Below are 17,461 nucleotides of genomic sequence, written 5' to 3' on the forward strand. Positions count from 1 at the left end.
TCCAAACATGACGAGTTGTGTTTCTACCAAACAGTTCTGCTTTGGTTTCATCTGACTATGTGACATTCTCCCAATACTCTTCTGGATCATCCAAATGCTCTCTAGAAAACTTCAGATGTCCCGGCCATGTACTGGCTGTAGCAGGGGACACATCTGGCACTGCAGGATCTGAGTCCCTGGTGGTGTAGTGTGTTACTAATGGCGCTTTTGTTACGTTGGCACTAGAGATGAGCGAGTTGTATTCGATCGAGTAGGTATTGGATAGAATACTACAGTATTCAAAATACTCGTACTCAATCGAGTACCACTCGCTATTCGAATGGAAAAATTAGATGCAGAACCAGCGTTGATTGGCCGAATGCTCTACGAATATTGAGTATTTAACTACTTGCACATCTCTAGTTGGCACCAGTTCTCTGCAGGTCAGTCACTAGGTCCCCCCATGTGGTTCTGGAATTTTTGCTTACTGTTCTTGTGATCATTTTGACTCTACAGGGTGAGATCTTATGTGGAGCCCCAGATGGAGGGAGATTATCAGAGGTCTTGTATGTCTTCCATTTTCTAATTATTGCTCTTATAGTTGATTTCTTCACACCAAGCTGCTTGCCTATTGCAGATTGAGTCTTCCCAGCCTACTGCAGGGCTGCCATTTTGTTTCTGGTGTCTTTCGACAGCTCTTTGGTCTTCACCATAGTGGACGTTGGAGTCTGACTGTCTGAGGTTGTGGACAGGTGTCTTTTATACACCTGTATAAATATGACCTAGGACTCACTATTATAAGAACTGTGGATTCCAGAGAATGTGGTTACACCAAGTTGGGTGCTGGCCATCTTCATTCTTCTAAGCTCCAGAGAACCAGGACTGTAACTCATAAGGTTTTCTGTTTTTCTCCCTTTTATTTTTACAACTGTTCTGACTGATTTGTCATCTCTTTTTATATATAAGCACTGATCCCTTGGGCATTAGATCCTTCAGTTTAATGGCGGCCTCCATATGCTCTACAAACACTTTACCTTTATAAAGTAAGTTTGCACCTGGCCATTAATGAGACATGTGCATATGTGAGTGGGGTGCCAATTCAACCCATCAAAGTTAGTAGGGGATGGCGGTGTTTACCTGGAGTGTATGGGCTGAGTGAAGGGTAGATTGAATTTGCAGCATGAGTGAACATTGAGTGCAATATTGAGTAGAGTAAATTGACTCTTGGCACCCACATCACATGGTAGGACGATCTGTACTGACCGGTAGTAACTCATCTTACAACCCATCTGAATGGTCGTTGTAGAAGTTTCCAGATCTCCTCACGGATCAGGTTTGACTTTATCCCATAGACCAGTGGGTTGAGCAGAGGTGGAACCAGGAGGTAGATGTCAGAGAAGATAATGTGGATATAAGTTGGAATATTCTTACCATATCGGTGGGATAAGAAGGAGAATATGGCCATGCCATAAAAGCTCAGAAACACAGAGATATGAGGGGTGCAGGTGTTAAAGGTTTTCAGACGAGCGTCTTTAGATGGAAGACGGAAGACGGCATTGAATATCATGATGTACGATAAGAAGATCAAGAGCAAATCAACACCAAGAATGGTGAAAGCCACTAATAGGCCAAGTTTACTATTGATCCGTATATCAGCGTCAGCGAGCTTCACCACGGCCATGTGCTCACAGTAGGAATGTCTAATGATGTTGGTCTTGAATCCAGGGAACGTCTTTATCATAACAATACAAGGACCGACCAGAACAACTGCCCTGACCAGGAACACGATGACCAGTCTGACTATGAGCCTCCTGGTTATTATGGAGCTATATCGGAGAGGCTTATATATGGCGATGTAACGGTCATAAGCCATGGAAACCAAGAATCCAGATTCAATACTGGAGAAGGAATGAATGAAGAACATCTGGAGAAGACATCCATTAAAGCTAATGGCTCTGTCATTGAACCAGAAGACAGACAAAATTTTGGGAGCGAAGCTCGTACAAAGAAGACCATCATTACATGCCAACATGGAAAGGAATATATACATAGGCTCATGGAGTCTAGAAGACACGAGGATGACGGCCATCACTAAGAGGTTTCCAAGCAAAGCAAATATATAAATGATAGAGAAAGGGATGGAGATCCAGATATGTTCATGTTCTAAGCCTGGAATACCGACCAGTAGGAAGTAGGTGGGATAGAAGGTGGAGTTCATCATCTTCTCCTGCAGGGTGTGGACTCCAACCTGAAGATGACATACATAATAACATGGTAAATGAGGTTGGATGCAGAGACAGGTCCATCAAATCCAACCTATAATCCTACAGTGTTGATCCACTGGAAGGTAAAAAAAACCATATCCTGTGGTTGTATGTGCCATAGCCTCACTGGTCTTACAGTAAAGAATCCCCGTCTATGATTCTGGTGAAATCTCCTCTAGGCGTAGACCATGTCCCAGACCTTGGAGCAAAAAAACATCTTGAGAATCTGTCCTTATCTCACTATGCAAGCGGTAAAACCCCTCATTGTCTCTCCGACTACTCGTTGTCTCTCTGACCCCTCATTGTCTCTCTGACCCCTCATTGTCTCTCTGACCCCTTATTGTCTCTCTGACCCCTTGTTGTCTCTCTGACACCTAGTTGTCTCTCTGACCCCTCATTGTCTCTCTGACCCCTCGTTGTCTCTCTGACCCCTCGTTGTCTCTCTGACCCCTCGTTGTCTCTCTGACCCCTCATTGTCTCTCTGACCCCTCGTTGTCTCTCTGACCCCTCGTTGTCTCTCTGACCCCTCATTGTCTCTCTGACCCCTCGTTGTCTCTCTGACCCCTCATTGTCCCTCTGACCCCTCATTGTCCCTCTGACCCCTCATTGTCCCTCTGACCCCTCATTGTCTTTCTGACCCCTTGTTGTCTCTCTGGCCCCTTGCTGTCTCTCTGGCCCCTTGCTGTCTCTCTGGCCCCTTGCTGTCTCTCTGACCCCTCATTCTCTCTCTGACCCCTCATTGTCGCTCTGATTCTCTGTCATCTTCATTGTTACAATTCTCTTCTATTTGTTCTTCTGCGACCCCCAGACTCATCTTTCTATCCTTCTGGTACACAGATACTTCTACCTTGTGCCATTCACTGTACTGGTTCTCTGTCCACCCTAGAACACAATATTACATTCTCCCATTCTCCCCCCATGACGTTGACCTCCCTATATCTCCTCCCTTCTCACTGTCTACTGTCCTCTCCGTTCTGCCTCTGTCCTCCTCTGTTATCTGAACCTCTCACTCCTGTCTACAAGACTTTTCTGGAGCTGCCCCGGTGCTGTGGAATGTTCTACCCGGGACAATCCGATGAATCGCCAACTACAGCAGCTTCAATAATGCCGTAAAGTCAGGATTATGACTTTATATATATTTATAAAGATATATAAATATATATCTTTATATATAAAGATATATATTTATAAAGATATTTATATATCTTTATGCTGATGACACCCAATTATACACATCTTCCCGGGACATCACCCCTGCACTCATACAGAACACCAGTGACTGTCTCTCTGCTGTCTCTAATATCATGTCCTCGCTCTATCTGAAACTAAATCTCTCTAAGACTGAACTACTACTGTTTCCACCATCTAATAGATCTGTCCCTGATATATCCATTGCAGTCTCAGGCCTTACTATAACTCCTAGGCAGTAGGCCCGCTGCCTCGGGGTCATGTGTGACGCAGACCTTTCCTTCACCCCTCATATTGAATCACTCGCACGTTCATGTCACCTCCACCTCAAAAACATCTCCAGAATACACCCTTTCCTTACCAGAGATACATTAAAGACACCTATTGTCTCTCTGATTCATTCTCGCCTTGACTACTGTAACTCCTTACTAATCCGTCTTCCCCTCACTAAACTCTCCCCTCTACAATCTATTCTGAATGCAGCGGCCAGGCTCATCTATCAGGCTAGACGCTACAGCGAGGCCTCCGGTCTGTGCCAGTCACTACAGCGAGGCCTCGGATCTGTGCCGGTCACTACAGCGAGGCCTCCGGTCTGTGCCAGTCACTACAGCGAGGCCTCCGGTCTGTGCCGGTCACTACAGCGAGGCCTCGGATCTGTGCCGGTCACTACAGCGAGGCCTCCGGTCTGTGTCGGTCACTACAGCGAGGCCTCCGGTCTGTGCCGGTCACTACAGCGAGGCCTCCGGTCTGTGCCGGTCACTACAGCGAGGCCTCCGGTCTGTGCCGGTCACTACAGCGAGGCCTCCGGTCTGTGCCGGTCACTACAGCGAGGCCTCCGGTCTGTGCCGGTCACTACAGCGAGGCCTCCGGTCTGTGCCGGTCACTACAGCGAGGCCTCCGGTCTGTGCCGGTCACTACAGCGAGGCCTCCGGTCTGTGCCGGTCACTACAGCGAGGCCTCCGGTCTGTGCCGGTCACTACAGCGAGGCCTCCGGTCTGTGCCGGTCACTACAGCGAGGCCTCCTGTCTGTGCCGGTCACTACAGCGAGGCCTCCGGTCTGTGCCGGTCACTACAGCGAGGCCTCCGGTCTGTGCCGGTCACTACAGCGAGGCCTCCGGTCTGTGCCGGTCACTACAGCGAGGCCTCCGGTCTGTGCCGGTCACTACAGCGAGGCCTCCGGTCTGTGCCGGTCACTACAGCGATGCCTCCGGTCTGTGCCGGTCACTACAGCGAGGCCTCCGGTCTGTGCCGGTCACTACAGCGAGGCCTCCGGTCTGTGCCGGTCACTACAGCGAGGCCTCCGGTCTGTGCCGGTCACTACAGCGAGGCCTCCGGTCTGTGCCGGTCACTACAGCGAGGCCTCCGGTCTGTGCCGGTCACTACAGCGATGCCTCTGGTCTGTGCCGGTCACTACAGTGAGGCCTCCGGTCTGTGCCGGTCACTACAGCGATGCCTCTGGTCTGTGCCGGTCACTACAGCGAGGCCTCCGGTCTGTGCCGGTCACTACAGCGAGGCCTCCGGTCTGTGCCGGTCACTACAGCGATGCCTCTGGTCTGTGCCGGTCACTACAGTGAGGCCTCCGGTCTGTGCCGGTCACTACAGCGAGGCCTCCGGTCTACAGTGGCTGCCTATTCATTATAGAATAGAATATAAAGTTCTCCCCTCCCCCACAAGGCTCTCCATAATGCCGCACCCCCATACATTTCCTCCCTCATCTCTGTCTACCGCCCAACCCGTGCTCTCCGCTCACTCAATGACCTAACACTTCCATCCTCTATTATCAGAACCTCCCCCGCTCGTATACAAGACTTCTCCCGAGCTGCACCACTTCTCTGGAATGCTCTACCCCGGACAATCAGAACTCCCAATTTCTACAGTTTCAAACACAAACTAAAGACGCATCTTATCAGACCGGCCGATCACGAAAAAATTGCACAAAGGCTCGTAACATCTAGCTAATGAGCATGCGTTCCAGCTTGGACCGCATCTTTTTCCTCCGGAAGTGGCACATGGAGCGGTACGGTTAAATAGGCCGAGGCGCTCCGGATAGAGTTTATTTCTTCCTAGCTTGAGTGAAGCTCGATTAGTGAAGGTAAGACAATATTATTGCTGGAATCTTGTTCTAATGAAATATAATAATAGTCACTGAACATATGGGATGTTAAGGATCTATAGTTATCTCGAGTATGAATAATATGATCAATATATAATAGTTTGTCTATGACTAATGATGTGTAATACATCACCTGAGCTTAATTCAGAATTCATATATTATACCTTGGATTTGTTTATAGGTTCTGTGTTTATAGGTAAATGATTTTCTTGCCTAATAACGTCGTGGTCTGTTGTTTTTTTCTTTGACAAGCTAATCTGTTTTTTAAATTATGTCTTTGTATATTCATGTTTTTTATACATATACTATATTTATTGTTTTTAACTAGTTACGCACTTGATAAAGGGTTCCGACCCGAAACGCGGCAACTGTTTTTGCGTTGTGCAATCTTCTTTTTGAATAAATTCCTTTGGACCTGAGAGCGCCGTCCTTTTGTTCTTCCATTGATTAACTATGAGATTGAATCTGATACATCCTATGATTGTATGTGCCTGACCCTGGCACTACAGATAAGCCGACCGTCCATCAGATCCCCAAATCTCCCTCACTGTCAGTCTCACCCCGTCATTTACTATTAAGTTCATAATCAGACATTTTATTTCTGCAACGAAAATCCATAATCTTATATTTGTCAACATTAAACTTCACTTACCAGGTCTCCGTCCAAGCGTCCCGCTCCCCTAGATCCCCCTATAATATTCTATCTGCCCCATGTATCATCTACAAATATGGAGACCCTGCTCTGTAAACCCTCTACCAGGTCATTAATAAAGATATTAAACAGGAGAGGACCCAATACTGACCCCTGTGGTACCCCACTGGTGACTGTGACCCCCTCCAATACTGACCCCTGTGGTACCCCACTGGTGACTGTGACCCCCTCCAATACTGACCCCTGTGGTACCCCACTGGTGACTGTGACCCCCTCCAATACTGACCCCTGTGGTACCCCACTGGTGACTGTGACCCCCTCCAATACTGGCCCCTGCAGCACCCCATTGGTGACTGTGACCCCCTCCAATACTGACCCCTGTGATACCCCACTGGTGACTGTGACCCCCTCCAATACTGACCCCTGTGGTAACCCTTTGGAGACTGTGACCCCTCCAATGCTGGCCCATGTGGTACCCCTTTGGTGACCATGACCCCTTCTAATACTGACCCCTGTGATACCCCACTGGTGACTGTGACCCCCTCCAATCCTGACCCCTGTGGTAACCCTTTGGTGACCATGACCCCTTCTAATACTGACCCCTGTGGTACCCCGCTGGTCACTATGACCCCCTCCAATACTGACCCCTGTGGTACCCCACTGGTGACTGTGACCCCCTCCAATACTGGCCCCTGCAGCACCCCATTGGTGACTGTGACCCCCTCCAATACTGACCCCTGTGGTACCCCACTGGTGACTGTGACCCCCTCCAATACTGACCCCTGTGGTAACCCTTTGGAGACTGTGACCCCTCCAATGCTGGCCCATGTGGTACCCCTTTGGTGACCATGACCCCTTCTAATACTGACCCCTGTGATACCCCACTGGTGACTGTGACCCCCTCCAATCCTGACCCCTGTGGTAACCCTTTGGTGACCATGACCCCTTCTAATACTGACCCCTGTGACACCCCACTAGTGACTGTGATCCACTCACCACTAAGCCTCTTTATTATTCGGACCCCTCGCTCCGAGTTTCTCTGAATATGATTTATCCGGATGGTGAACACCAGAAAGAAAAAACAATCTGCAAACTTGGTGAGAAGTGTCTGCTCATCCCATCTTCTAACAAAGAATAAAAAGTGACGGACAGATCATATTTATCCAAAAATAATGCCAATAAAAATCACACCCCAGCGCTAAAAACTCCCTCACACATCAGTAGACAAAACAATGCTATAAAGAACTAGAGGTACCTGATATGTCAGGAATCGCAACGTCCCGCGGAGTGACTAAGGATGAAGAGGTCCGGAGACCTCAATGACACAAGGTCCATGGTGACCCTTACCAGACCCACCTCTACTACCTCCTGCCGCCTCCATTGACCTACCTTTGCCTTGTATAGATAAGTCGCCCTGTCTGGTAACAAGACTTTATAACTATGTGAGGATCTGAGAGACGTCCCACAAGGATTCATCATAAGACAATAACAAGATCTTTCCAGACATCGCCGAGCGGAATACAAAAATCTGGGGACCATAAATGATGAGGAAATCTGTAGACAGTGTAGAGCGGCCCCAGCGGAGAGAACGTCAGAGCTGAGGGGTATTAACTCTAAAAATATTAGACTAGTCCAGGAATCCAACAAGATACAATAGGGAGAGGTGTAAGAGTCCTGAATAGAGATGAGCAAACAGTAAAATATCCAATATTCGATATTTGTTTTGAATAGCCGCTCAATATTGGATCGAATATCGAACCCCATTATAGTCTATGGGAGAAAATGCTTCGTTTCAGGGGATCCCAGCATTCACCTCAGGAGAGTCACCAAGTCCACTATGATACCCCAGGAAATGATGCAACACCTCTGCAATGTAACTGGGCCAGCAGGGGGAGCATGTCTGGGGGCATCTAACAAGCCCAAGTCACTGGATTATGTCGGGATCCCTGTCAGATATGCGGGAGCTGACGTTTTCCCATAGGAATGCATTGACGCGCTTTGATTGGCCAGTGTACAGCATTCGGCCAATCAACGCTGGTCCTGTCGGAGGCTGGTCTGTGAGGAGGCAGAGTTTAAGATCGGACCAGAATGGAGACTGCTCCGAAGATGCAGCCAAGCTCAGCGCACGGCCAGCACTGCTGGTGGGAACAGCAGTGACAACCCCCAAAATCCTTTGTATCTTCTGGTTTAATGACAATGAGATAGCCTTTAATGCGTGTCTGGCCCAGCTCTTCTTTATCCATTCCCTATCTATGATGGAGTCCACGGTACTCCTGGCTATGGCGTTTGACCGCTATGTCGCTATTTGCCATCCCCTCAGATATACTTCCATCCTAACCAACTCTCTTATTGCCAAAATTGTGGTCCTAGTGATAATAAGAGGATCCCTTTTCATGGCTCCAGCTCCATTTCTGATCAGGAGGTTGTCCTACTGCAGAACCAATATCATTGCACACACTTACTGTGAACACATGGCGGTGGTGAAGATCGCTTGTACCGATACCACCGTAAACCAGATATATGGTTTGACTGTGGCTCTGCTGGTGGTAGCTATGGATGCCATATGTGTAACCGTGTTCTTAGGACAGTTTTTCGTTTGTCCTCCAAGGAGGCTCATCACAAGGCTTTGGGCACCTGCGCCCCCCACATCTGCGTCATCCTCATCTCTTATGTCCCGGCTCTCTTCTCCTTCTTCACCCATCGGTTTGGACATAACATCCCTCTCCACATTCACATTATTCTTGCCAATATCTATATTCTTATTCCACCCATGTGCAATCCCATGATTTATGAGGCAAGGACCAAAGAAATTCACGAAAGGATCATTATCCACAAGTCTTAATTTTATGCTGCGGTTTCTGTAGAGGCCAAATTTACTGTCCCAGGACTCATGCGGAGAAGTGGTAGAGTAAATGACTGTCATTGTCAATCTAAGGAATTCACGAGCTCTTATCAATATGGCCTCAAGTAGAAGTCATATCCACCCAAGGACAATGGACAGTAACATCTACTAGGACTGTGAAGTGTTGTATGAAAAGTCCAGAGTTAGGGTTGAGCCAATCTTGAGATTTCAGGATCGATTTCCGATCATTTTCCAGCTGACCCTGATGAAATTTGAAATTTGCTCGATCTCTGATTGAGATCCGATCTTTCCCGATCCCGATCCTCAACCCTAGTTAAATGTTTCTCTATGGGAAAAGTCACTTTTAGGATTGAGCCGATCTTGATATTTCAAAATCCAATTTCCGATCATTTTCCAGCTGACCCCGATCGTGAAATCTGCTCAATCGCCGATCGAAATCTGATCTTTCCCGATCCCGATTGCTCAACCCTATCCAGAATACAAAATTAGTCACAAATAATAGAGAATGTGTGACCTTCTGTGCCCATCCATTGTGTTCCAGCATCTCATCTCACAGTCATTGGGTCCAACACAGAACGTCCAACAAGTCAATAGAACCAGTAAAGAGTCTACAAAACCCAACAATGTAACTGGCATTAGCAAATTCTTTAAACTTGATCTTTGCTGGTGCTGTGGACGTCCTGGACGTGAGAGCCCTAATAACACTCCGAGGACTCTAACACCTCTCTACCTCTTTAATGTAAGCATGGTCTTAGTAATGTCAAAGGGACAACAACACATATGGCTGTGGGTAAATGGATGGCAACCGGTGGTAACAAGCTGCCTGAGTAATAACACAACGACCGCATTTGGTATTAAAAAAAAGTTTAAAAAAATAAAAACAGTACAGTACCGAACGTGAGGAACAGGCAGACATTGGCAGCAGCATCATTCATGTGGTCAGATGGCAGAGCCATACATTGGCATCAGTCGGAGGCATGTGATTATCCTCTGTCATGGTCTGGGGTTGCTAGGTGGGGTATATATGTATATATGGTGGTGTTATCTCCTGGAGATGGGGTATGTATATATATATATATATATATATATATATATATATATATATATACTGTCAGGGTCTGCGGTTGCTAGGTGGGGTAGGTGGGGTATATATGGTGGTGTTATCTCCTGGAGATGGGGTATATATATATATATATATATATATATATATATACTGTCAGGGATTGGGGTTGCTAGGTGGGGGGGCATAGACACATAAGGGGGGGGGGGGGGCACAGACACACAAGTCCAGTTTCTTTAGTCCAAAACAAAGGTAGAGTTTATTTTCCCCCATAAAGGTAGTGCAGCAACAAAAGGGAACACTACAGCAATCCCTCCCTGCCCGGCACTAACTAATCATAGAATAGGCGACCTCACCTAGAGGAACAGAAATCCAAAAGCCAGAGAATCATTCAGGACACAGCTCCAATATATGACCTCTCTGTCAGCTCTCCAGCCAAGCTCTGCCCCCGGTCTGCTGCTGGAGCTTCTTAATCCTCCCTGACGAGGAGACTCTCTGCAGCTGAGTCACTGCCGGAACATCCCCAAAGTGTGGACTGGAGGGGGGTGGAATGACAGGTCCCACTACCTACCTACCTGTCTTTCCTAAAAATCCAGCCCAGTAACCGGAACTCTGAAATACCTGACCGGCCATCCGCTTACACCCCATCCATTACCTGACCGGCCATCCGCTTACACCCCCTCCATTACCTGACCGGCCATCCGCTTACACCCCCTCCATTACCTGACCGGCCATCCGCTTACACCCCCTCCATCACCTGACCGGCCATCGGCTTACACCCCCTCCATCTCCTGGCCAGCCATCGGCTTACACCCCCTCCATCACCTGACCGGCCATCGGCTTACACCCCCTCCATCACCTGGCCGGCCATCGGCTTACACCCCCTCCATCACCTGGCCGGCCATCGGCTTACACCCCCTCCATCACCTGGCCGGCCATCGGCTTACACCCCCTCCATCACCTGGCCGGCCATCGGCTTACACCCCCTCCATCACCTGGCCGGCCATCGGCTTACACCCCCTCCATCACCTGGCCGGCCATCGGCTTACACCCCCTCCATCACCTGGCCGGCCATCGGCTTACACCCCCTCCATCACCTGGCCGGCCATCCGCTTACACCCCCTCCATCACCTGGCCGGCCATCGGCTTACACCCCCTCCATCACCTGACCGGCCATCGGCTTACACCCCCTCCATCACCTGACCGGCCATCCGCTTACACCCCCTCCATCACCTGACCGGCCATCCGCTTACACCGCCTCCATCACCTGACCGGCCATCCGCTTACACCCCCTCCATCACCTGGCCGGCCATCCGCTTACACCCCCTCCATCACCTGGCCGGCCATCCGCTTACACCGCCTCCATCACCTGGCCGGCCATCCGCTTACACCCCCTCCATCACCTGGCCGGCCATCCGCTTACACCCCCTCCATCACCTGACCGGCCATCGGCTTACACCGCCTCCATCACCTGACCGGCCATCGGCTTACACCCCCTCCATCACCTGACCGGCCATCCGCTTACACCCCCTCCATCACCTGACCGGCCATCGGCTTACACCCCCTCCATCACCTGACCGGCCATCCGCTTACACCCCCTCCATCACCTGACCGGCCATCCGCTTACACCGCCTCCATCACCTGACCGGCCATCGGCTTACACCCCCTCCATCACCTGACCGGCCATCCGCTTACACCCCCTCCATCACCTGACCGGCCATCGGCTTACACCCCCTCCATCACCTGACCGGCCATCCGCTTACACCCCCTCCATCACCTGACCGGCCATCCGCTTACACCCCCTCCATCACCTGACCGGCCATCCGCTTACACCCCCTCCATCACCTGACCGGCCATCCGCTTACACCCCCTCCATCACCTGACCGGCCATCCGCTTACACCCCCTCCATCACCTGACCGGCCATCGGCTTACACCCCCTCCATCACCTGACCGGCCATCGGCTTACACCCCCTCCATCACCTGACCGGCCATCGGCTTACACCCCCTCCATCACCTGACCGGCCATCCGCTTACACCCCCTCCATCACCTGACCGGCCATCCGCTTACACCCCCTCCATCACCTGACCGGCCATCCGCTTACACCCCCTCCATCACCTGACCGGCCATCCGCTTACACCCCCTCCATCACCTGACCGGCCATCGGCTTACACCCCCTCCATCACCTGACCGGCCATCGGCTTACACCCCCTCCATCACCTGACCGGCCATCGGCTTACACCCCCTCCATCACCTGACCGGCCATCCGCTTACACCCCCTCCATCACCTGACCGGCCATCCGCTTACACCCCCTCCATTACCTGACCGGCCATCCGCTTACACCCCCTCCATTACCTGACCGGCCATCCGCTTACACCCCCTCCATTACCTGACCGGCCATCCGCTTACACCCCCTCCATTACCTGACCGGCCATCCGCTTACACCCCCTCCATTACCTGACCGGCCATCCGCTTACACCTCATGTTCACACGTATAATATCTTACACACTTGTGCGTTTGCTGATGTCCATCAGGTTGGCACTGCAGATTATAATACTCTCATATAAAGGTTAGAAAACTGAATTTCATTGAACTTTTTATTTATTTGACAAATTGTCACTTGGACAAAGAGACTGAAGGCGGAATCTATCCCGATATAAGCGCCGGCCATGGCCAGGAGGATTTACATGAATTTTACATTTATTTGACAATTACTAAATTTACTTAATCAAATAGTCATTTAGACAAACAGACCATGTTCTATAATTCTCCGTCACTACAGCCCATAGACGTTCACACTGGCGGATGACACGGTACATGGGGTTCATTTTACATTCAAAATGTCACTTGGACAAAGCAACTGAAAGGAGGTATACAGCCCCCTAGTAATGCAGGTTGTGACCAGGGGGATTTAGGTTAAAGTGGTTTTCCCTTCTCTCTCAGCTGTTTGCTTGCTGTCTCTTCTTCTCACTTTGTGTATTCTTCAACAAGCTGGGGAGAGGCGGCTTTAACTGTTTGTTTAACAGAACTCTATGAAGCTCCTCAGTATATAGACAGAACCGCCCCTTGGTGTCGCTAAACCAACAAATAACTTACAGGACGTCAGGCGTGGATTTGAAGTGGGTTGGCCACAGCTTTATTTAACAAACTTCTAAAACACTCTCGCTCCTCTCGCCACGAGACGTGGCACACTCCCGCAGTGCTGTGACAACGAAGAAGAAACAAAAACAAAACTAAAGCCAATCAAAACCGTGAGGGCAAGGGTGGGCGGGCGTTTCCTCACGTCAAGATGGACGAAGGGTAAGAGACCCTGACCCACGTGTCCCCGAAATATATAACGTTTATATCATAAGCAAGTGACGGCGGGTGTATTGATTCCAAACCCCGTCACTTAGCAGCCCCAGCACAGCAGTCCTAACCGTTTTCCTTCGGCAGTGCAAGGGTTACTATTGTCTTTATCATGAGAGATGATTTATTATGATTAATAGAAATCTAATATAAATGTATATCATATATGTACAGTAATATTACATTACACAGGGCGGGTGCTAGGGAAGTGCAGACAGCAGTGCCCCAGTGCTGTAGATGAACTCTGGAGGAAGGGGCACAAGAGACAGTGAGCCCTGGTCTGAACCCCCCACTGTCCCTTCCTGATTGCCGGTCCTATCCTGGGTAATAGGCGACAACTGGGCGAGAAAACCCTTCCTACATACGTGACACATGAAACGTAGACAAGACAAAAAACAACAAGGGAGGTCAGCTAGCCAGGGGTCAGTAACAGTCAAGCAATGCAGTGTCAAAATCAATATCCAAAAGAGTAGTCAATAGGGAAAGCCAGAGGTCAAGAATCAGAATACACGAATATACAGCAAGAGAAAGCCAGCATGCACAAAGCAATAGCAAGCACCAATGTGAATGTGAGACAAGAATACATAGGGAGGAAGACCCCGCCCTGTCAATCACAGGGCAAGACTAAACTTAACTATTAGAAGAGCAGAGGGAAATGAAGGTGAAGGAGTCGGGTGTGGTGGAAAATCAATTACAGAAATAGAGCTATATTCACACAGTGCAAACAAAAACTCTAAGCAAGGAATGAAACTGCACATGCCTCCTGCACCGCAGCATGCAAGCAGAGGGTGGCGCAGTGACCCGAACAGGCAGAGACATTACAGTAGGAGTGCACTTACATGCTGCTACGACAAACAACAGACTTACATAAGGAGAAACACAGGCACAGAGCCTTTATCAGTAAACTGCAATTAGCTGACACGATTAACTAACACACAGGAGATAATAACTCAAAGTAAGTGTGACCCCGAGAACTCAGCCCCCCTCCCCTCCAGAGAGCAGTGAATGACGCCATCTGTTTTTTAATTCTAGAACAGGAAATAGAACAGGCCAGGGACCAAGGAAATGAAGTGCAAACAATTGGAGGAATAATTTCAAACAAGATGGCTTACAGCCAAGGTAACAGACCAGGATGCCGGAGGAGCCCAGGAGACGTGAGGAAATGTTTTTATATTATTATTATTCTTACACACCTCTCCTTGCCCCCGGTTATTATATTCTGGTGCCTGAAAAAACCTCACAGTATAATAATCAACCTCCTGATTCCAAAAACTTCCGTCCAAAATTAAAGGGCTAGAACCAGAAACGCCCCAGGATTAGTTATGATCAGCTCCTACATCCACCTAATGGGACTTACTGACCTGCACACTTACTATAGAGCCCTGGATCCTTGTAGCAAGTCCTTCCAGTGACAATGTGGCCATACAACTTGTGCAATCCCTCTGCTCTTTATCAGTGAAAGGGGGGTTGTTCAGGTGATCTCAAAATAACAAAAACTCAAAATAAAATAATGTTTAAAAAATGACTTTAATAAAGTTTAAATAATAAAAATCACAGATAGAAAAAGGGGTGTCAGACAGACAATGGGGGAGGGGGACACGCACCTGTGTGATATTAAAGAGGTAACTGTAGCATGTTCATATAGCAACAAGCGTGACTTACAATATCATCCAAGTGGATTACTCAAAAATGACTATAAGTGCTACAGATCCATATACGAGTCCGGGCAACAAATACTCAAATACACAATGGTATATATGATATGAGCAACAATGTCACAATCTCATGGAAACAGAACAGTCATGGGGTCCATGTCCTCTATGATGTGTAGTTGATGCTGTATAACTATGTAGCGATCCTACTACAATCTCAATTGCAATTTAAACAATCAATAGGGTTGAGCCGATCTGGAGATTTCAGGATCGTTTTTAAAATCCGATTTCCGATCATTTTCCAGCCGATCGCGATCGTGAAATTTGCTCAATCACCGATCGGGATCTGATCTTTCCCGATCCCGTTCACTCAACCCTAATGTTAGCTTTGGCCAGTAGCCAAGCATTGTGGGAACGAACGTCAGACCTCGATCCTGCCTAAAGGGATCGGGATTCCAATCGCGGTCGTGAAATTTGCTCGATCACTGATCGGAATCCGATCTTTTCTGATCCCGATCACTCAACCCTAACAATCCATTAGTGCGGCAAATATGGATAAAGGCATCACAGAAGAGTGTGTCACTAATAGGTTGGATTATTTAGGTCCCCATTCCCATTGTATACCCTGCTGGCACTGTGGGGCATCCAAGCACCCACCCCCAGTATAAGCTCTCTCCTATATAGTACAATCGTTGCCTGGCATGCCCTACTCTCTCACTCTACACCCACAATGCCCCTAGACCTACTCCCATATCTGTTTTACCCTTAATGGTTGAAATATTGAATATGAAATATTTTTAGTTCATTTTATGAATTTGTAAAATTGTTTGTCCAAAGATCTCCCAACTTTTTATGAGGAGTCAGCTCATCTAAAATATTTCTTCTCCTTATTCCATTAAAATTAGAATGACCCAAAGTCACCGAAGATCTCCGACCATATAAACGGATTCAGCCATCTCTGCCATATATTATTTGTAAATAATGACTTCACCTTCTGATAACTAGAAACGGAAACTTACTAAGCCAAGTACGAGGAGGCCAAGACTGTCCTAGAGCTCCGCTCCTGAGGGACATCTCAGAGGAACAAGGCTCATCTAGAGGAGACAGGTTCTTCCTCTAAGCCTTGGGGAGTTTAGATCATCTCTAAGGACACACCATGGGGAGTTCTTGGATGTCCCCACCTTATTATAGACCAGGATATAAGACATAAGCATACGATGTACTGTAAGGATAAATCGGCTTGGAGTCTGACCGGTGGAGATGTATCACTGCTGTCCTAACATTCCTGGTCCTTCATGAGGTCCGTGGTGGTGGTGGTAAGTTGAATCCATCTTCACAGTCTTATTTTAATTCACTTAGACAACTTCATGACTTAGAATTAGATAAACACACACACTATATATATATATATATATATATATATATATATATATATATTGTCACCGAGGGCCATTGTCATGGGTTGGACCAGATGGAGACCTCTGCCCAACTCTACCCAAGCTCAATGACATTTTGAAAAAAAACGTATATATTTTTTATTTTTTTGTTATTTTTGCTCATTTTGAAACTGAACGCTATAGATAATGTCAGACTATCTGGTCGCTGGTGGCGAGGGGTCCCATAGTCATACTATCGTTGGGCTCAGACACTCGCTGCAGGTTTGGGTTACTCTTTACATAACTTCTATTAAGCAGACTGAATAATAAACTGATAATCCCGATCTGTTCTGTCACATGGAGGAGTTCGCAGATCAGGTCTCTCGGCTCATTGTAAGTACAGGCCGCTCTCAGGTCTTCGGAGAACTCTTAATAAAAACCAGCAAAGCCATTAACATGATGAGTCCAATACACCAGAGAACAGCCATAGATGCCGAGGACACGGAGACTACGGTGAGACAATTGTCCCTGATCAGAAGAATAACCTCCACCGAGTGCGAGAGATATCCAGACTACAGATAACAGAGGGACATAATACATATTCCATATTACTGTTCCTAATAGTCAGTGCCCTGCTAGCCCAGCCAATGTACTGAGCTGGCAGTGATGACGTGTATGTGGCCAGTAAGAATCTATAGGGGGCACTGCTGATGTTTCATTCCATGTCCTGGCCATATAATCCAGGGCTCTGACACATGTATATTGTAGTAGCAGATATAGCGAGCAATAGACTTGGGATACACCGGCACCAGTGTCACCTCCTTGATCAATGAATTTCCTGCAGGCTGGTTCTCTTGGTGGTCTCCTCTGAGGATTGAGTCAGGTCTTTAAAGGGATTCTACCATTAAAACACGTTTTTTTTTCTAGTTAACACGTTGGAATAACCTTAAGAAAGGCTTTATCAG

The 17,461-nt window shown here is 48.1% G+C and overlaps 1 protein-coding gene and 1 pseudogene across 1 annotated transcript; one reads left to right on the forward strand and one right to left on the reverse strand.

Annotated features, from left to right (window-relative positions):
• Positions 1–1,252: 1,252 nt before the first annotated feature.
• On the reverse strand, positions 1,253–2,200 carry LOC142194219 (olfactory receptor 52A1-like). The gene has a single exon (XM_075263236.1). The coding sequence runs from the start codon at positions 2,198–2,200 to the stop codon at positions 1,253–1,255; it is 948 nt and encodes a 315-aa protein (XP_075119337.1).
• A 5,041-nt stretch (positions 2,201–7,241) lies between these two features.
• On the forward strand, positions 7,242–9,038 carry LOC142194220 (olfactory receptor 52P1-like; annotated as a pseudogene).
• Positions 9,039–17,461: the final 8,423 nt, after the last annotated feature.

The sequence above is a fragment of the Leptodactylus fuscus genome, chromosome 2 (assembly GCF_031893055.1).
Source record: "Leptodactylus fuscus isolate aLepFus1 chromosome 2, aLepFus1.hap2, whole genome shotgun sequence".
NCBI lineage: Eukaryota > Metazoa > Chordata > Amphibia > Anura > Leptodactylidae > Leptodactylus > Leptodactylus fuscus.